The sequence below is a fragment of the Eschrichtius robustus genome, chromosome 1, assembly GCF_028021215.1.
Source record: "Eschrichtius robustus isolate mEscRob2 chromosome 1, mEscRob2.pri, whole genome shotgun sequence".
Taxonomy (NCBI): Eukaryota; Metazoa; Chordata; class Mammalia; order Artiodactyla; family Eschrichtiidae; genus Eschrichtius; species Eschrichtius robustus.
Window position 1 is genome coordinate 185,723,106 of NC_090824.1, and position 22,130 is coordinate 185,745,235.

The window sequence follows — 22,130 nt, forward strand, 5'->3', positions numbered from 1 at the left end:
TGAAGAATGTTTCTAAGATTATTTTCTGTTCTTCTGAAATATTACAGTGTGCGAAATTGGAGTCATGGGAAATATACTGTTCGGTTATGATTGATTCAATATTCCAAGTTTTCAAAAGTATTTAGACATAATGAGAAAAACTTTTATATATTCGATTAATTACATATAAGTATTGTAATTTAAACAATGACATTTCTTGAAGTAATCATCTTCATTTGTTTTTCCTGGAAGACTGAAACATTTTAGATTTACCAGTGAGATGAATTTAGAAAGTCAAAGTGATTTGAAACATTGGCAATACATTCAACTTTTAATAAGACAGAAGTGTGCTCTGGTCTATATCTATAACTAGCTTGCTAAAAAATTAAATAAATAACAAATGGATTAAACTGTATGACTGATCATTCAGTAGTATTGCATATGTATAAAATAACTACAGCATTTCTAATTTGCAGATAGATTTGGAGGAAAAAGAGAAAGAAACTCAATCAAATAACTGGGGGAGGGGGGACTTTTAGCGTGAGACTTTGCATTTCTTTTCAATTTTGTAGCAGTTGCAACAGATATAAGTGGTATCTTACACAAAACACTTTAGAGGTATGATGAAGTAGCTGGGTTCAGCTTAGATTATTGGCAGAGCCAGGATAAGGACTCGCATCCCCTGTTTCTGGCTCCTGATGCCAGCCAACCCTTCCCCATGCACCACCATGCTGCAGCTCTTTCTCTTGATCCCTGCTAACTGATACCTGGTGCTATGGACTGAATTGTACCTCCTCCCCCAAGTCGTATGTTGAAGCCCTAATCCCCAGTCTAACTGTATTTGAAGATAGGGCTTTTAGGAGGTGATTAAGGTTAAATGAGTTCATAAGGGTGGGGTCCTAATCTGATAAAATTGGTGGCCTTATGAGAAGAGCAAGAGGGACAGAGCTCTTTCTCCACGTGTACACATTGAGGAAAGGCAAGGCGGTGTGAGAACACAGTGAGAAGGCAGCTGTTTGCAAGTCAGGAAGAGGGTTCTAACCAGTATCTGCCCAGACTGGCACCCTAATCTCAGACTTCCAGGCTCCAGACTCTGAGAAATAAATTTCTGTTGTTTAAGCCATTCAGTCTATGGTATTTCATCATGGCAGCCTGTGTGGACTAAGATAACTGGGAGGTGTGGAGAGACAATTTACTACGTGACATTTTCTAAAAAGGGTCCTTATGAAGTTTCCAACACTTGAACACCTAACCTTCCAATCCGAACTTAGCTACTCTTTTCTTGATGAGAATCCTATTCTTCCTCAATCATGTGACTGGCTGCATGGATCCCTGCAATAGAAGTCTCACATTGTATATTCTTTCCACCCATTTCCTCATGGTATATTTCCTAGTGAACCCATGATAGTTTATCTCTTCAGGAAAAGTAGCCACTTCAGTTTACCAGAGTGTACACTTTCTCTGTCTTTATCCATATGAACTCCCTGTTTGTGGTGCTGGAGAAATTCCTTAACCTCTTTTTTATATTCATGTTCATGGTCTATTATTTGTAAACAATATTTCCTTAATGGTCTAAAAGCTTTGGCCATAGTGTTTTGGAAACTGAATTGTATAGCTAAATTCTTCAGATTTTGTGCATGTGGTTAGAATCACTCACAATTGCATACATCCTTCAATAATCATTAATGTCTGATGAGAAAATTAAACATCAAGTAATGATACTTTTCTTCTTGTATACCAGGTAGCCTTGTTTAGAATGAGACATCATATAAGGTAAATAGTGACCTAAGAGCTCTGACCCAAATGAATGAGTACATGCCAGAGACAGAATGTAGAAGGGAAAGTTGGTGAAGAAGGCAAAAAAATAATCTAGGTCTTTTTTGGAAAATTCAGATTGATCTCAGGTTATTTCTTACCCAAATAGCAAATTGTTTATCTAGTCACCAATTACTTCAGGAAGTAGTTTTAAATATAGCTAAACTAAATATAGTTGAAATATGGTTAAAGATAGTCAAAATAACCTGAGATATTATAAAATGCATTTCTTATCCAAATACATGAAACTTATCCATAACATCCCCAACAGCCTTTGCTCAAAGTCTTCTAATGGGAATTTATCCTTTTTTAAGGATAAATTTTGTTTTTGACATCTTGATTTATTAAACTGTTTTCTCATCCTTGCCTGAATATTTCATCCCCAGAACATTCACAGATGAATCGTCCTTCTGACCTTTGGGCAAAGTCAATCCAGTTTCTCTTTGTCATCCAGTGGACTCTTCCCCATTCATTTCTCAGATGACTTGACCTACAAGACCTCAACCATTTAGATCTTTCTCCTCTAGCCACATTTTATTTCATTTTTTATTAAAATGCTGAACTCACAGTGGTACTCAGCAGGAATTTGTCATAAAACTGTTATGTAGCAGACTAGCAACTGTCCCTCAACTTACTATTGGGAAAATCGTATAAACTTATTTAGACTTTATAAATGTATTTATAAATTGGTCAGGGAGAGACTGGCCTAGGAAGAACCTGGAGCCTGAGGCTCAAGTCCAAGCCCAGAGATCTTTGAAAGCCCTTTAAGGGAGTTTGCATTTCTCTGGGGCCCAATGCACTTCCTGGGCATTATTTGTACTAGGAACAGCTTGATCCCCAGAGGACCCTCAGAGGCTGCTTCCTGGAAAAAGGATTAGAAGATCAGTAATATGTAAATAAACTCTGCCACCCACATCCCTGCTCTGAGGAGGTCACTGCAGCTCTCTGTGCCTGCACAATAGCCCTTCAGCCACTCATAAGCAGCAGAGTGACCTTAGGAGTTCTTTAGAGCCCTGTACCAAGAAACAGAAATGTAAAGCACATGCAAATACTCATTTGCTAGATTCATTATTGTCGCTTCCAGGGGAAGTGGGAGGGAGTTCGGCTTTGAAGATGGAAACCATGCAACTTTCCTAGAGTCCTTGTGAGTAACTTACACTTCGTCAGAGTATGAGAAATTCTCTAGGCTTTAGCTCAGCAGTTTTACGACCAATATTTTCGAGTCTTTAAAGATGTTCTCATCTACCTCCGAAGAGGAAGGGAAAAAGCACTGTGGCAGTGGCCTCTGGAAGTCAGATATCATAAAACCAAAATGGAAAAAAAAAGACTCAATGTTTTCATTCATTTGCAAATTAATGGCATTTAAAAATATGCATTATCTACAAACCCTATCTTTTCAGAAAAAGAAAGCATTAACAAGAAATAGAACATGATATTAGAGTAAATGATAGGTGAATAACCAAATGTATCTTTTTAAAAAACTCATCAAGTTATCCTTGTCTTTTTCACATTTTATTCTTTGAGAACCACTGTATTATGAATTCTTTTCTGTGGATCTAACATTTTTGTCTCTATCATAAATACTTTGAAAAGTATGCAAACAGGTTATTTTTAGGTAGCCACTTTCCAAAACTCCTCTATTTAAAAGATTAACCAGCTAATGATCTTACTGCTTAATAAAATATTCTGGGGGAACCGGTCACTTTCCGTTTTCAAGGCAATCTGTTGGTTCTTCTTCCTCGGCTTTAAAAATTAATTATGCCTGTTATTCCTCTACATGTTTTGCAAACCATTGTTGGCATTTTTTGCAACAAAAACCTCTAGGCCATCATGAGTTATGTAAAGTCTCCACTACATCAGGGGACCAAATTTGTATTGGATTTGGGGAACTATGCCTTACATAGTGGACTGCTTACTTATAAATCATCAGGTCAACATAGCCTAATGCAAAGACCTGGATTGAACTTTGGATTTTATACTAGTTGTAACAGAACACTGATGTGTTGTTTGTTCACACCTGTTCTCACTAGTCTGATTCATTGGAATGTTTATTACATTCTTTGCTCTCTGAGTGAACCTAAGAATTTTTTTCCCAATCCCTTTCCCCATTGTCTCCTTAGTCTCTGGAATAATCATGTTCCTTCCAGAGTAAAACCCAAAGATAACTTTGACATAAGCTCTTTTCATTTTTTTAACCCAGGTTGTTTTTTAATGTTTTAACCATTAAGCAGTATTCTGAATTTTATCTACAGATTAACTGAATTCAAAATATTAACTGGTGATTACTTCTAAGCAACGTTTATGCACAGTGTAGATCAGTGAAGAGAACTACTTGGATATCTAAGCCCAGGCAGAGGAAATCCATGAGCATATGGAAATTCTCTACTTATAGAAGTATCTGATATATGTAGACTTCTAACGTAAGAACATTCAAGTAAGAGTTCCTGTCCTGGTTTCTTCTGAACTTTTCATTTGAGATACAAAAGTAAATCAAGTGGCCCTAGGGTTTGTTATTAATACAATCACTTAATGCCTGTGTCTCCCACTAGGCTGTAAACAGCATAAATGCAGGAACTGTGTCAGTTTTGTTTACTATATACTTTTTAAAACAAAAGTCTCCTGAATAAATGTTTTTAATGTCCTAATATCAAAGGGAAAGATATTTAATCTAAAAAGGCAGCTGGTTGATATTTGAAGCAAACACCTGGGAACAGAAGGCTGCTTCTCTGTGAGTGTCCACCCAAGGCCCTCAAATGCCAAAGACAAGAGAGAACTGGTCACTTCAGTCACGTGTCTAATCTTGTCAAAGAAAAGAAAAAATTAAGTAAAGTGGTATCGTTTCAGGAAAATGGCTCAATTTGTGTTTTTTGTGTGGATCAGGTATAATGATTACAAATGCATAATGTTAAACTTCCATAGCTAAATCTAACCTCTTTCCACCGAGTGCTACTTACAATTAGTATTGTGTTTGGTATAGTCACGTTCAGTTTACCACTGCTTCATTCTCTGCACTGCGTGTTTATGCAAAGCCTGATGATTATGCTTGCAGACTGACTAACGCTCTTTAAAATTGTGTTGATATCTCAAAGTGATTGATGCAGCACATTCATTGCATTTTTGAAGCTGCTTTATCTTGATACTTGTTTCAAAGCTAGTACACCAGGTGGGGGGGGGGGCGGGGGAGAGGGGGACAATGACACATAAAATTGTATGTCAAATGAATGCATCCAAAACCATGATATGAGGATTCCAAATTTATACTATTTGGGACATGTACAGATGCAACCTATGAGACATTCAGAAAGCTCCAGATCAGAGAAATCAGAAATTCTCCAGATCTCATATCCATTAAGGAATAGAAATCTGGACTCAGCCTTCTTTATTGAGATCGATTTCAACACTGGAACTTTAAGGATCATCATTTCCAAAACAGAGGAAAGGCTATTTATTATTCCTACAGTTCTCTGGAATGTAAACCTTACTGTGTGTGCTTTGGAAAGTACTAAGCTCAACATTTGAAAAAATGAAATTCTTAAATTTTGGTAAACTCTCTATGGATAAGTTGAATTTTTTAATATATTTCTAAAGCCTTGGTTTTGGTATGATCATATAGATATAGAACATGTTCAGTTACAAATTGGAAATTTCAGCTAATAGGTGATGTTTCCCAGACGTGTCTGCACGTTGGGATCACACTGCACCCAGCCCGGATTCTGATTTAACTGGTCTGGAGAATGATCTGGGCTGTGAAATTTATAAAAGATCTCCAATTGATTCTAATGTGCAGACAAGTTTGGGAACCACTGCTACAGTTCAAGGGCATTCATTAGCTCACGGCATTGTCCTCCGTTGAGCACTTATTCGAGTATTCAGTGAGAGAAAGATAGAAATACAGGTGTTACTTGAATATGGGAGGGCTTCTCAATTAACATCTGGTTACTCCTAAGGCCTTGTTCTGTGACCACTGGTATGCACTGTATCTGGAAACCAGTGATATTTATTTTCCTATATTTGTTTGTTAGCATTTATAATGACATGTAGATATGCTAAGTTCCACTTTAAAATGTTAACTGGCATAGTTACTCTCAACCATCCAGGCTGTCCCAGTTATCCTGATTAAATGCTGCAGGGTCATTTTTGAGTGTTCTTCACCCTCTTAAATACTGGCAAGTCTTTTGGATTCTTCAGTCTTTCTCACAACAGCCTCTTCCCTTTTGTTTTCCCTCTTAGTAACCTGGTTGAGCTGTTAGGATTTTGTTCTTGATTCTTTTATTCTTTTTCAAAAAATAATTAGTTAATTAGACTTTCCAGACTGATGTTCAAAGGTTTGTGCAATCAAAATTCTACATATCTAACTGCACTCACTTCACATTACTCCCCTATATGTGTCTGTTGTTCTAGTTATTTTCTGTAATCTTATTAGTATTTTTCTGCTCATTCCCCTGGGTTCAGACCAGTCCCTCTGAGCAAAATCCCCCTCTCAATTAATTCCTCAAGGCCCAGATTAAATATCATGACTTCTATGAGCCCTATATTTTATCACTAAAACTGAATGAGATTTTTTCCTCCTGAGAAGGCTTATAGAACTGAAGCTGCCATTAGTACAGCCTTTATCTTATGCTGGCCTGGAGTAGAGAGATTTGAGTACCTGCATTATGTCACTCTGTTGCAGGTTTCTGGAGAACAAGGAGTATTATCATGAACATCTTTTGCCCTTCACAGCCATCAGCTGAAGACCTCCACATACATAATCAGTGCATCATAAATACTTGTTAGCTTGTAGGAGTGATATCTAAAAGAAATGGTTGTAAATAAATAGGCTGTTTTATAGCATCTTCCTACATTAGACTATGTTCACTTGAATATTTGACCTCCATGCATTTTTCTTACACTTTCCAGCTAGTTCTTAGGAAAGTGAGAAGCTCATAACATTGATTTTCCCTTGTGTGATTTTGTAAGACAGAAGCAAAAAAGGAAAGCATGCTTCTCAGACTGCACTGAAATAAAATCTCTCCTAAGCTATCTTGTAATTTTATTGCAAGGTATAAATACCAGCTTTATAGATCTGAGAGGGAGCCTTTCTGCAAAGTCAGCAAAACCATATTATGAAAATATTTGTTTGAATCTAGAATTGGTAATTTGAAAACAAAACTTCAACAGATTGTGCTTTTCTTTTTGCTTCTTTATTTTTAATGGCTCATGAAACTATTGCAGCCTCTCTCCCTTTGTTCTGCCCTTGTTTAACCTGTACATCAGCTACCTAAAGTTAAGTGAGTTGGCAACAAGATTTTCCTTCTTGTAAAATGTGGTCCTGGAAGAATTTATCATTTGAAATGGGCTTTTAAAATTCTTATTTAAAAAACAATAGGAAGATTTACATTGTTAAAAGTAACTCTATGCTAAATGAAAGCAACTACAGATTTTTTTTTTTTTTAATTGAAGCTACCCACAGGTATAGTCAAAATGGTCTCTCAACTGAAGTGGAAATGATACAGTATCTCCTAGAGGGGTCAAAGTAACTGTTTATTTATACTTAGCAAAACAGCTCAACCACTCAGGCACAGAAAATTTGCATGGCATGATGGGTTAAAAATGGCCCCAAATTCCTACAGTTTATCCCATAAAGAGGTAGGATCTATCTTCTCACCTCTTGAACCCAGGACATGCTTTGTAACTTGTTCTGATCAAACGATGGGATGGAAGTCACATTAAGCACCTTCTAAGCAATGCCTCCAGACACTTGCAGCTTCCGCTCTCACTTGCTTGGATTCTTTCAGCTTGGGAATAAGCCCAATCTGGTCTCCTTGGGAATGAGATGTCACAGTGAGAGAGAGACCCTAAACATGTGGCCAAGTCCATGTGGAACCAGCCGACATGAGAACTGGCCACAAACCATCAGTGACCCCAACTGACACCGTGTAGGACAGAAGCAATGCCCAGCTGCACCCAGTCCTAAACAAATGAATGGTTGTTTCAGGCCACCAAGTTTGGGGGTTGTTTGTTACCCAGCAATAACCACTGATAGAGGTGGCTTGAGGGGTTTTGTAATAGGGCATGGAAATTTCAAGAATAATAAACTGGATAGTGAATAAAATATATTTATAAATAAATTGGATTGGTTTGTGTATGAGTTTTTACTTCTTCCTTGCTGTTAAGAAGAATCCACCACTGTAACATCTTTTCTAGGAGGTAATAAAGCTGAAGTAAATAGCCTTGAAAAATATAAAGAAGGTCTAAAACTTACAAATCTATATATTATCTATCATGTACCAATGTTTACTATCTAGAATACAGCAGTGAACCCAATAAAGAGAGGGAGAGATATTTTAAACGGGGAGTGGGGGGAGGCAATAATTTTTTTTTTAAAGTCCAATGATAAAAGTTACAAAGGAAATTAAAGCAGACTAAGAAAGAAAGCATGACAGAATAGGGGAGGATCATCCCAGGTGCATAAAAGAGCAGGTGAACAGTATGGTGTCAGGGCACATAGCGTACTCGTGGGACACCAGGAGAGCTAGTAGGGCTGGTGTGGCATGTGGTGGGGAGGATGAAATGGAAGGGGTGGCTGTGTCAAGCCCAGTGTTTGTGGGAACAGTAACAGTTACCTTTGAAGTGAGATTGACCAGTTCATAGGGGGAAATTACCCAACTCTTCCACAAATATTGGTTGTGTGAAAATTGTCAACTGAGTTATAATTTTTATAAGTTGCTCCAGAGTAAAATTTTCCATAATTCTTGTAAAATTATAAATATCTCAATTTTTTTTCTAAGAAATAGGCCAAGCTAGAGAACTGCATGGATTTTCAAAAAGCCCTCCTATATTAGAAAGCTTGAGTGGCAATTTTGATTAGCACTAGAGAATGACATGAATTTTCAAAGGCAATAAATCTAGGGCTTTCTTACAAATCCAAACTTAATAAAGGAACTATCTGTATGTGCTATGGACTGAATTCTGTCTTCCCTAAATCCATATGTTGAAGCCCTAACCCCCATGTGGTTATATTTGGAGATAGGGCCTTTAGGAGGTAATTAAGATTTAATGAGGTCATCAGGGTGGGCGCTATGGGATTGGTATCCTTATAAGAGGAGGGGGAGACACTAAAGAACTTTCTCTTGGCCCTTTGAGGACATAGCGAGAAGGCAACCATCTACAAGCCAGGAAGAGAGCTTTCACAAAAACCAAATCAGTCAGAACCTTGACCTTAGGCTTCCCAGATTCCAAAACTGTGAGAAATAAATTTTTGTTTTTTAAGCCACTCAGTCTATGGTCTTTTGTTATGGCAGCCTGAGCGGATTAAGACAGTATGTTTATAGTGTCTGAGTTCCTGCCCCATCATGAATGCTACATCTAAAATAGAAATGTCCATATAAATTATGATTGTCTTTTTGGATTATCAGAATGTTTTATGGTCCCTCACACCATTGTTGTTTCTTTCTAGTTGATTGGAAAAATACACCAAGAATTATAGAGAAATTCAGTAACTGTAAAATGATCACACATTTTATGCATCACAATATATTGTGCATTTGAAAAATAATGCACACAAATACAAGACCTGTGATTTTTTTAGTTTGCACAGATAACGCACAGTGTTCCCAGGGATTCGTACACTCCTTGAAACAAGTCTGTTAATTTGCCTCCAGTCTTGGGGCCAATCTACAACTTACCAACAAGGATGATTAAGTACCTATTGAAATGGTACTATACTATACAGTTACTATAACTAGCTACCTGTGTTGGTTCTTCAAACTGCACACTTATATTTCTTTTGGTGGGTATCACTTAAATAATGCAAAGTCTTCTGACTCACTCACCCCTAGCAGTTTCTTCCCATTTGCCTTGTGGCTTTAGAATCTCAGAACCTTAGCTGAAAGGAATTTTAAGAGACACCTAGTTGAATTCCTTATATAAAGTCCAGAATTTACAGTGACTATTTAGAGGTAGAAGCTGTACTTCAACCCAAATATCCTTTGAGCTATGTTATTCTAATGCTAATTTTGAGCTTTTTAATAGAAGTTTCGTACATATTTTTAAACTTTTTTCATGCATGTATTTTTTCCCTAAGTTTTTGGAGCCTTCAGAGATCCCTTGTAATTTGGCAGTGCAGCTCTTTAGCAGCCACTGTATGATTGGCCATCACTTGCTTGTATTTATAAAAGATAAATTGAGATGTTAATTCACTCAAAACTGCCCCAGATTCTCTCTCTGGTCTGTGCTTTTTTCACCACTCTAAGACTGGAAATACTCTCGCAGGTTTATTCTTGAAAAGGTTAAAAGTTTCTACCAGGAGCAAATTAAAGTATACTGGATAAAATATATCCAGGTAGAAAATACTATTTGTTTCATTTAATAAATGAATCAACACAAACACATACCAACACATTCCAAAATGCCTGGAGATGTAGGCAATAACTTAATTGAATTATAAAGCTTTGATTTTGTTATTATTTTGAAAGATCATAAATGTGTTATGCTCCCTTGGCCATACAGTTTACCTCTCTTTGCATAGCATGAGAGATGATCTCATCTAAGAGAAACAGTTACTGGGAAAATGAAAACTGTTTTATGATGGAAATATTGCTGGAATCCCATATTTTATATGTCACATAGTAATCTGACCTCACGATAAATTCACACACACACACACACACACACACACACCAACTAATCCTACATTCTTGGGTGTCACTTAACTAAATTCTTGTGAAGAACTGATAAAATAAATAATACCTACCAAAGAGTCATGGACAAGATATTTCTAGGGGGATAGACCATGCTGCAAATAGATCAAGTAGGTAAAAATCCTTAAAGAAATAGCAAAGGCATCTGTGAGAAACTGAAGATACGTAAAAGATATGCATAATGAGAACTGGTGCAATAATCTGATATAATCAACAGGAGATAGAGGAACTGATTTTAATTCTTCTGACACCATAACAGTAAATTTAATTGTATCCCATGTAATTGTTCTGAGTTTCTGAAGAGGGTATTGCTGTAGTACTTGCTGATGTATATTGAAGGCTATTTGAAGATAATATGTAATTGCTCCTATCGTGCTGAAATTGTGTGGGGCTAATTTAATAATCCTTTATATTCTGTTCATATGCTTTTCAAATGTGCTTAAATATGTTGGTCTAATTTCATTTTTTGGCAACCCAGTGAAAGAAAGCTAAATACTCTCACTGGCTTTTTATTAACAGAGACACTCATATGACCTATCTTCCTACACCACATTCCCTGTAGGTCACCTCCTTCTAATGTAGTTGAGAAAAGTATTGCCAGCTCACTCTTTTTCTCCTTTTGTTATTTGATCATGTCCTTTGGTTTCTTATATCAACATGATTTTTTTAGATCACTATTTTTTAACTCTTTGTTTTTGAGGAGTTTTATATATACAAGTAATACTTTTAAATAGCTTTACCTTTAAATGTACTATATGGCCCTTGTGAAATCATTTATATAAGAATGTAACATATTTGGTTACATTACATTATATTATATTACATATATTAATATCTGGCAAGAACCATTCAAATTATAATATTTCTTTATTTATTATGAAACTATCTTTGAAAGGTAACTGATTGTTTAAATGCTGAATAAGTTTACCTGAGAACTTTGACTATGTTTTATATATCCATATATTTCAAATGACTAGCACAGTGATGTTCATACAGTATATTCTTGATTTTTTTAAAAAAATTCTTAATGAAATGAATTTAGAGTTCAAATGCTATTACTACATAGGCAATGTGAGGCATCCATAAGAACTATTCAACATAAAATCAACTTAACACCCATGATGGAAGAGAAGACAACCTTTGGGTAAGAAATTGTGTAAACTGATGGTTGCAGAATGGTTAGGCTACAGTTACAAAGACTTTTTCTCTGTGTTTTTGGTGTATGTCCTCTGTTTACAGCTGTACATTTCCAGACATGTTTGAAAAGCATGGATTTATAGGATTTATAGCTACCTATTGTGCCATCTACTTTCAGTAACAGTTGGTTTCCTAAATGAATTGGCAAGTAGGCATATCACAGTAGTGTTTTGTTTTATTTTTTATGATGTTAGAAATAGTTTGCAAGAAAAAAAAAAAAAAAGAAAGAAAGAAGTAGTTTGCTTTTGAGCAGAATAGGAAAATCTTTGTGCCTGAAGTGGCTTTTGGCAAAGCTTTAAGAACCATTACTCCTATAAAGGACAAGATACGGTTTGAATAATTTAGTAGTGCTAAGATGTCATATTTTTGAGACATCTGTTTTATGGCTTTCCTGAATAACTGAGCCAAACACCTCTCCCAGGAATTTAACAACTTTTGTCTCTAAATTCCTAGGTAAACAATAAATTGTCTTCCTCTTTGAAAAAAAGTTGCCATGACAACTTGGCAAGCTTGGGCTATAGAAGTCAAACACCAAGACGTCAAAAAGCTTTAACTTTCAGTATTTTCAAAGATGTGATGTTGTTTTGAGAAGCTCTGATTTAAGTGAAAATGAAGGTGTATGTTCACATAGCCATATCAGTAACTGTAATTACTGATTACTGACAAAAAAATGTATATTTTTGCAGCTAATCCATTGTTTAGCATAATGATACTCTTATTCTTTATGTTAACTTCAAGACTGTGTCTTGATTAATTACAGGGATTTAGGGGTTAAGGAAAATACCAAAGTCATTTTAGATATGTTGATTGCAACAATTATACCGAACTCTATACTGAAAGTTTGTAATATTAAAGAAAATATCTATCTGGCAATTGTATAAGAATTTGGCAGCATCATAAAATCTATTACATAATTCATCTAAAGATTACATCTCTGACCTCAGTGTTGCTGAACTCTTTATCAAAATACTAGCAATAGGGAAAAAAGATTAAATTTTTAATTTAAACTCACTGAATATTTTCTTCAAAACCACCCTTTTATACCATTCATTGAAAAATCAAATGAATCATTATTGTTTGTTATTCAGACTTGATGATTTCTGGCAGGTTAAATACAAGTTTTCATTCCTTCTGTGTGATTTGCTGGACTACCAGATGCGAATGGGAGATGTTTGTTATCTAGATCTATAAATCTGTAGATAAGGTTGTCTTATTCAACATTGCTTAAGTCTCTTTTCGTGCAAGTTAAGGAAACTTGTTTGTCAGTTCGGATTCTTTTGGTTGGTAATAACTCAACTCAAGGTGTTTTAACAATAGAAGAGATTTAATGGTTCCTCTAAGTGGTTGAACAAGCCCAGGAGTTGGCGCACTTAGATATACTTGGTCAGGGATCTGGCTTTTTCTTTGCATTGCTTATGGTTCTGTCCTTATCTATGTTTGCTTTATCTTCAGGCAGGATTCCCTCTTGGTAGAAAATGGTGGCAGTAGTTCCAAGTCTCACATCTACACATCTCAGCAATCAGAATCAGGGAAATTATCTCCTCTCTACCTAATCTCCAAGATGTCTCACTAATTGGTCCTTCTTAGGTTATGTGCTCATCATGCCCACCAACCACTGTTGCCAGTGGAGTGACACGTGTAGAATGGCTTGTGCCCAGTGTCAAGGAGGGTACTTACCACTGAAAGCTTCCAATGGTGAAGCACCAGACAACGGGAAGGAGTTGAAGGCACAACCACAATGCTTGTTACTCTCCTAGAACCCAAGCAACCAGTGTCATCACGTTCTGGAAGGGAGGGCTGGAAAATCATTCGGATAGAAGCTCTCTTGAGTTTCATAGACTCTTATTCGTACTCCTTTTTTTGTATCTCCTTTTCTCTTTTTTCTCTGCAGAACTTTCTTTTCTTTCATCGTGGGTATACTTGTAATTTGTACATGATACCTAGAGTTTAATTGGAGATATAGGATTTTTATTTTTTTTTTAATTTACTGTTAACATTTAATCAACATCTTTTCTCAAGATGTACATTTGGGGTCATAGTTTTTCTTTTAGTCATGAAGCAAAATCTATTTAGAATATTGCTTAGAATATTCCTTTCCTTCATGTAGTCTTATATATATATATATATATATATATAAATATATGTGTGATGACTTGTCAAAAGGTACATGGTATTCTTATTTTGACTGGATTTCAAGAATAATTATATTTTATTTAATTAGCACTTAAATAATAAATGCATTAGATGAAATTCCATCCAAAAATTTATTATTCAAATCATAGACCCTCTATTCACTAAACATTAATCTTACATATACCTGAATATTTTTAAATACATTCTGTTTAGTGACTTCTCAAACTGATAAGCACATTTACATTTCATGATAAAACAAACAACCAACAACATAAAAAACTAATTGTGATTCAAATTAGTCAAGAATCATGTGATTTTCTGGGTGTTCCTCAGCAAAATTGCTTTTTAAGACATTTAAATCTCTTCATTGAGTGAGAAACCTGAAAAATAAAGGTTTTGTGACAGGTACCATGTTGATATCAATAATGAGAATTTAAATAAAAGTAGAATTTAACAACCCAAATTATAGGGGAAAGATGTATTATCTCAATTTCTAGGACCATTAAATGAAAGCAGTGCCTAATATAACCCTAGTTTAAAAGGAGAAGTTTGAATTTGTTGTCACTCAATAGTAATTATAGTTCAGGCTTTCAGAAAATACTAGTTCCAAAAGGGACATTTTTTGTTTGGGCAGCAGCAATTAGAGAGAGCCCTAACATTACTGTTTTAGAAAAGACTATTGTACACAGATTGTTCATTTGCCTTTAAGTTTTGTCTATATAACAGTTTATTTTAAAGAAGCTTATTACTTTTATATTTTTAAAATCTAATTCACTTTCCTTAGAGGTTATTTAACTCATTTGGCTATTGTGAAGAATACTAACACTCCTAATTTCAATAGGATCATTTTTGTTTTTTTGTTTGTTCTTTTATGAATTTTAGGAACACCTTTGTTCTTTTTTTTCTTTTGAGGGCTTTTACCTTCTTTTTAATGAAACTCTGTGTAACTCTGAATTATATAAGTTTGATATATAATGATTTAAAGGCTTCTCGTAAAAAGGGGGTCAGAAGGAAGAAAAAACATTTTTTGATCCTAGGACAATAAAGGTATTACAGAAATGTAACCGATGTGAAAAAACGTCCATTAAATGTTGCACTCTGAATTCACCTGAAAAAGAAAAAAAATGCTACAAGTAGATTCATCTTAGAGGTATTGTTTTAAATAGCAGTCAGTATCAACACAAAGCTTATAACAAGAACCACGTATGATTACCTCTATCTTTGCTTGCCGCAATTCTGACACACTCTCATTTTTAGGGTAAAAAAAAAATATTTACACAACTCTAGGGAAAAAGCAAAATAAACTGATAAAATGGAGAAATTTCAAGAAGCCATAGTCAAAAGTAAAATATACTTTTTTACCTTCTAAAATAGAAATTAGAATGCTTTAGGCAAATTTAGCTAGTACTGAGTAGTCACTGAAAAAAATAAATGCTTCTCTTTTTTTCCTACCTTTATTGAGATATAATTGATATGTAACATTGTGTAAGTTTAAGGAGTACAACATGTTGACTTGATACACTTATATACTGTAAAAGCTAGCCACCATAGCATCAGTTAACATCTCCATCACGTCACATTATTATCATTTCATTTTTGTGGTGAGAACATTTAAGATCTATAATCTTAAACTTAGATCCCCAGAACTTAATCGTCTTATAACTGGAAGTGTGTACATTTTGACCAACATCTCCCCATTTCACCCCCTTCCAGCCCCTGGTCACCACCATTCTAATCTGTTTCCATGAGTTTGGCTTTTTTAGATTCCACATATAAGGGATATCACTCGGTATTTATCTTTCTCTATCTGACTTATTTCACTTAGCACAATACCCTCAAGGTCCATCTGTACTGTCCGTGTCCTTGATGTGCATTATTCTTTATTATTATAGGAGGACACAGATCATAATTACTATATATCTCGGATATATGGTCCATCTGATTCTGCCAGCCGGGATTTGTGGGTGAACATAGACCAAATGGAAAAGGACAAAGTGAAGATTCATGGAATACTGTCCAATACTCATCGACAAGCTGCAGTAAGTGCTTTGACATTTTGAGTTTCTTTTTCTTCTTCTGTGAAAAAAATTTTGCTTTAATTGACATATTAACATTGTTGTGATCACTTTTCAAGTATATTTAGTTCTGCAATTGCAGTTTAGATTAATAACTGCATGTAAGACGTTATAGAAAATGATAAAGAATTATTTTGAGAAGCCACCATTAAATGAACCATTAATTAATTAATTTAATTAACCATTAACTTCTCCAGTAAGTATGATGAGTTGCATATTCAATTTAAAGTTGTGATTTATGTTGGATGATTTTCAGTTTTCATGTAATTAGAGAACATGCATGTAATCCATGCATTTAGAGAACATTTTTTTAAAATTACATTAATTTGCTATCTTCCATTTTACATGAGTTTATTACCCTTGGTCTGAAAAAGATTTAACCAGAAACATTCACAATTCAGATAACACATGTAGCTCAAATTATGGATTTATGTGAAAAAATTTAATATAAAAGAAAATAATTATGTGAAGAAATTTAATATAAAAGAAAATAATTAAATCTAGAAGACTCCAAACATATTTTAAGTCTGAGCTTAAATCATTTACCAGTGGTGGTTCCTTAAACAAACAATTTAACTATTCTGAGGCACAGTTTCTGAATCTATATACAGGGGATGACAGGAGATATGAATACAGGCCTCACTTAGCTTACATGGTCACTGATATCGTGTTCTATGTGTCAAGTTGAATGCTTTCATGGATTAGCTTTTTCAATCTTCACAACAATTCTATGATTTAAATATTATAACCATCTAGGTATTGAAGATAAGAGAACTTAATCTTGGAAAAATCAGCCTAAGGGTCTCCTGCTAGTAAGTTCTGTGACTCAGGTGTTAACCTAGGCAGTCAATTCCCCATTCAAAATGCATGTGTAAAAGTTATCACACTTGGTTCACAGAATGTTCTTTGATAATCACTTTATCAAAGATGATGCCTGATTTAACATTTTAAAAGTTATTTGGTTTTGTTGCCATGGATTATAGTGGTGATCTTACTATCAGTGAAGCCATGTCTTGTTCAGTTTATCATGACATAAAGAGAAAACAAAATAACTTTAACATTTCAAGGGCTATTGCCATTATTGATACAAAGATAGAACTAATAGAGTAATGGCCAATCTGATTTAAAGAGGCATTGATTTGATAAATGTAAAATATCAAAAATTTTGGCCAACAGCCTTCATTGTATATGTGTAGATGTTCCTATGTCAGGAGATTGACTTCTAACAGTTAAAATGGAAATTATAATTCACCATCATGATTCATTGAGGCTGAGAAGCAAATGAAGTAGCCACTTCCCCTTGCTGAATTCCATCATCCCTTTTCCTTTCCATATTCAAGCAGTCTCAGAGAAGATGACAGATTCAGAAATGATTCACTGTCTGGCTTAGAACAGATCTTCAAAAGAAGAGAAAATGAGAAAGATTAGATTAGGACCATGTTGTTTCAGAAATGTATTGCATTTGACAATCTTCCCACTATATTGCAGTCCCTAATAGTGTAAAATATACTTTGTAAGAGTTTGAACGTTTGCGTATCCACATTGAGATTCCATGAATTGGCCCAGTTCTGGTGTCGGCCACTGTGGGTGATATCTGTAAGCAGAGAAAGAAGTTCATCAGTTAAAATATTAGCTGATTTCTTCTTACACTTTCTCTTGTGCTCTCCTACAGGGGAGGCAGTTCATGTGTCCTGCCTTTCCTCAAAGAAGATTGGTTTCTCTTTGGAATAGGGTTTGCTTGGCTGCCTTGTAACAGCTCTCTGATAGTCTCAAGATATATTATGATGATATAAAGATCCATTTTTTTATAATTGTGATTTTGAGAGTGACATTGTTTGTTGCTTTCAACACCAAAGGTTGGCTTAAACACAAATGGAAAGACTTGAGCTTGAGCTTGAGCTTGTAACTTATCTGGTGCTCCATGCATTGATTTTTAAATATATATCACTGATAGAAACCTTTATTTTAGCTACTCTGCATTGGTTTTCCATGAGAATCTAAGCCATTGTCAAGTATTTCTTAGTGTTAGAAATTGGTCCTGTACCCACTTTCTCTATCACCACCAACAGAACATACATACACACACACACACACACACACACATACATGCTCACAGGTACACAATTTCCATTTACAACAATAGAATTGATAATATTACTTAGTTACTTATTTTTGGAAAACTTTGCCACTTGGACTCCTTCATTTAAGGAGTTTTATACCTTGGAACTTATAAATTTACTTACTAGAATATTTTATAAAAATTTTGTACATTCTTTCATAAGTATGATTGTTGAATATTAGTTTGAAGATTTCCAAATTGTAGAGAGAGATCCATTTTTCAATATTTCTTCAGTTGGGCTCCCCATCTTTCCAATCCTGCCTTGTTCTCTTGTCTCCATTTCTATTATGCCACCTTGAAGTAGAACCAGGTTTTAGAGGTGATGACAGAATTGTAGTGTTAAGGTATTGTTACGGCCAGGGGCCCAACGATACCCACATATACCCTCTTCCTCCTGCCCCTCTCCACACACAGCATAGGCACCCGGCCACAGCTACTCTCCCCGCTGTGATACTATTGAGAGGCTTAACCACAAGGGATAATGGCAAGCGGGAAACAATGACTCACTTCACTGATTAGGTTCCCTGAAATCATAATCATCAAAATCCTTGATGCAAAGCTCTCTGGTAATTTGGCTGGAAACAGGATTTAACTTTAAGCCCTAAGGGAAGAGGGGGGTTTCTTAAATCTTACCAGCAACTGATGTAATTTTCATACCCAAGGGCATCCTTTCTGTCAACAAATTAGACAAAAAAGAGAAGAGAAAGACCTAGCCTAGGGTAAGACTCGGGGCAGTCGGTTAACTAACCCAGCCCTGGGCAAACAGGAAAGGAAGTGAGAAAGCTGGAGATTGGATTTCCTGCAGATATAGTTTCCCTCCCCTTTCCCAGCTTCCTCAGAATGGGTCAGAGGAAGACATGGGAGTGTCTGACCTGGAAACATAATTTTTTAAAGAAATATTTTCCCCTTCACCACCATCATTTGTAAATGTGGTCCAAACAGTATTTTGGAATCTTAGATTAATTTTCTAGAAAAGGAGGAATGTGGAAATAGAGTAAGAGTTTTCCCTTTTCTCCCATCTACAATAATATCATACTGTCAGAGCAGAGTAAAACTTAGAAGTCATTTAATTCACATTTTTCACATGCCAAAACACACTGATTTCTCTTTCCTTTTATAATGTAAAGTAAAATGATTAGTATTTATATTTTATATATATATATATATATATACACACACACACACACACACACACACATGTATATGGTAATTTCATCACATGTTCCTTCAGATCTCCCCGTTGTCCTTTTTGTTTAAATCTCTCCATTGTTCTTTTTGGTTTAAATAACATTTCTTAAATCATATTTGCAGTAAAAACAGATGTTAAAACCTAGTTTTACAGTTGGACACATTAAAGGAAGGAGCATGTCTTCATAGATAAAGTGAAAATTTTGTAGGATTCCCTATCATATGACAAGCAAAGAGCCAAGCCCCTTACATTCAAATACTGGTATTTATTTGGGTTTTTTGTTCCTTATTCAAACTACACAGTTATCAGATTGCAGATCTAGAAGTTTCTAACTACAAACCTAGGAACCAGTCCAGACTTATTTTTCCTTCTATGAGGACCTTCAAATGCCACAATTTTGAGATTTTCTTATGTACTGTTAGATCCATATATTTTAGTTATTGCTGGACACACAGTTTGATTCAACAACCAGACAAATTAGAATTATTTTGTCTTTTGAAACCACAGTTTATGAAATTCTGATTCACAACTTCTGGAGAAGTACCACTGTCCCAGTAGAAGGAGTCTGGGGTTATAGAAGTTGTGAGACCTTGGCTCCAAAACTCATTTTCTCAGATTCTGGCCTCTTGGACCTCAATTTTATAACCTGGAATGAAGGGGAATATGCCTGCCTTGACAACCTTCCGCTGCTACTTCAAGAATAAAAATGGGGCTTCCCAGGTCTGCCTGCCAATGCAGGGACACGGGTTTGAGCCCTGGTCCGGGAAGATCCCACATGCTGCGGAGCAACTAAGCCTGTGCACCACAACTACTGAGCCCATGCGCCACAACTACTGAAGCCCGCACGCCTAGAGCCTGTGCTCCGCAACAAGAGAAGCCACCGCAATGAGAAGCCCACGCACCACAACAAAGAGTAGCCTCCACTCACCGCAAATAGAGAAAGCCCACGCGCAGCAATGAAGACCCAAAGCAGCTAAAAATAAATAAATTTTAAAAAAAGAAAAAGAATAAAAATGAGATGTGAAAGGGTGCTGAAAATAACAATGAGGTAGTAAGGCATTGTTTTTTGAGAGTCCTAATTCTTTACAACAAAAAATAGTAACCCCCAAGTAAGTTAATTCCTAAGTAATCTCTAAGAGTCTCTTTCTATAGACAGATATATATCTATATATTTATATCTATATAATATCTCTATATAATTTTCTGCCAAGAAATTGCCAGTGTGCTTTTTGCCAGACATAAACATACCCTGGCTTTAAAAAAAATTTTTTTTTTAATTATCTTTCTATATGTTAGTAAGAAGATTGATTCTTTGTATAAGAAACACTAGCAAAATGAAGTGCTGCTCTCCTGTGTCTCTGTCATAGAGCAGGTAAGGTTTTTGATGAAACTGGTATAGTTTTCGATGGTGGACTGTTTTAAAATTTAAAAATTGGACTGTTGTCTGTGGGGATCCTCAGACGACTCAAATATATACAGAAAACTTCATTAAACAAAAATTAGGCTTTCTGGAGGTATTTTCTTTTTCCCCAAGGAAAATAACATCATTTCGACTAGCATTTCCATTGCTCTTACATTTCCATAATGTTGGTATTGAGAGAGCTATATCTGGATGCCTGTGGTGACTTTAGTCAACTGTTTTCTCATATTGCACAATTTCATTTTTTCTGCACATCAGAAAATCTGTTGATAAGTGCTTATTTTTCTAAACGATTAACTCAAAAGGCAATTTAATTTGCTATCTCTATTGGGCTATTATCTAGACCACATATTTTTGCCTGAGTCCTGTTCGCAGTGTCTAACAATAAGTTACTTTTATTTTTTTTTATTTTTGACTGGTTGAATAAACTTGCTGCATTCTGTCTTGTGAGTTGTTTCATTTCAAGTAAGACATACACAATTCATCAACCTGGACTCACTTGTCTTCATTTACAGGATTTTCCTCTGGTTTAATAACAGACTGGGATGAGTTGTGGCTGCATGTGTCTACCTTAATTTTGGTCTAATTAATTCATTTTACTATTATTATCATACTGAAATCATTTATCAACTTTGAGAATATCCTGAAGCACGTATTATTTGAGGGCCTTTTATGGAAAAGAAAGGCCTTCTTTTGTTCCATTCCATAAAATCAATATGAGCTCAGAGTAACTGAGCTCCTCTGCATGCCAGGCGTGTAAGCTGGTCCACTTCCCTCAAAGTGGACAAGGAAGGATGTAGTCCCTCTTCCACCAATGGCATTAATGACACAGGTTGAACATTCCCATCTAATATTTTAGACATGGAAGGGACTTTGGAAATTCTTGAAGATAGTGGCCTTGTGAAGTACAGTGTTCAATTTTTATGCATATTACAAACCTTAGTTTTCCAAAGCAAGAACACACCTTCTTTTTAAAAATCATACTTGAATTCGTCATATTCCAGTTCAATTTAATCTCATTTCTCCAATATTGTGTCTTTAGTAGAGGACAGGCACCATTCTTTATATAAAGTTAGAGTCATAGGAAGTAATCATACATTCTCTGTTACCAATGATGGCTGTAAAAAAATCCTAGATAGATAAATATCTACTTGGCTTTTTTTGTTTGTTTGTTTGTTTTGTTTGCGTTGGGTCTTCGTTGCTGTGCATGGGCTTTCCCTAGTTGCGGCGAGCAGCTATTCTTCGTTGCCGTACGCGCGGGCTTCTCATTGTGGTGGCTTCTGTTGTTTCAGAGCACAGGCTCTAAGCGCGGGGGCTCAGTAGTGTTGGTGCATGGGCTTAGTTGCCCCGCGACATGTGGGATCTTCCTGGACCAGATATCGAACCCGTGTCCCCTGCATTGGCAGGCGGATTCTTAACCACTGCACCACCAGGGAAGTCCTCTACTCATCTTTTTAAAGTCACAAGTGAGATGAATAGTTGAGGTTATCTGTTAAAACCCTCTTGGAAGGTTTCACATTAA

At 35.6% G+C, this 22,130-nt stretch overlaps 1 protein-coding gene across 3 annotated transcripts in view; it reads left to right on the plus strand.

Moving 5' to 3' along the window:
* PLXDC2 (plexin domain containing 2) overlaps positions 1–22,130 on the plus strand; it is a 407,490-nt gene that overhangs the window by 176,840 nt on the left and 208,520 nt on the right. For all 3 annotated transcript variants that reach the window (XM_068561117.1, XM_068561123.1, XM_068561106.1), the window contains one exon: positions 15,698–15,844. In XM_068561117.1, the coding sequence (XP_068417218.1) occupies positions 15,698–15,844 (147 nt within the window). The remainder of the gene's footprint in view (positions 1–15,697; positions 15,845–22,130) is intronic.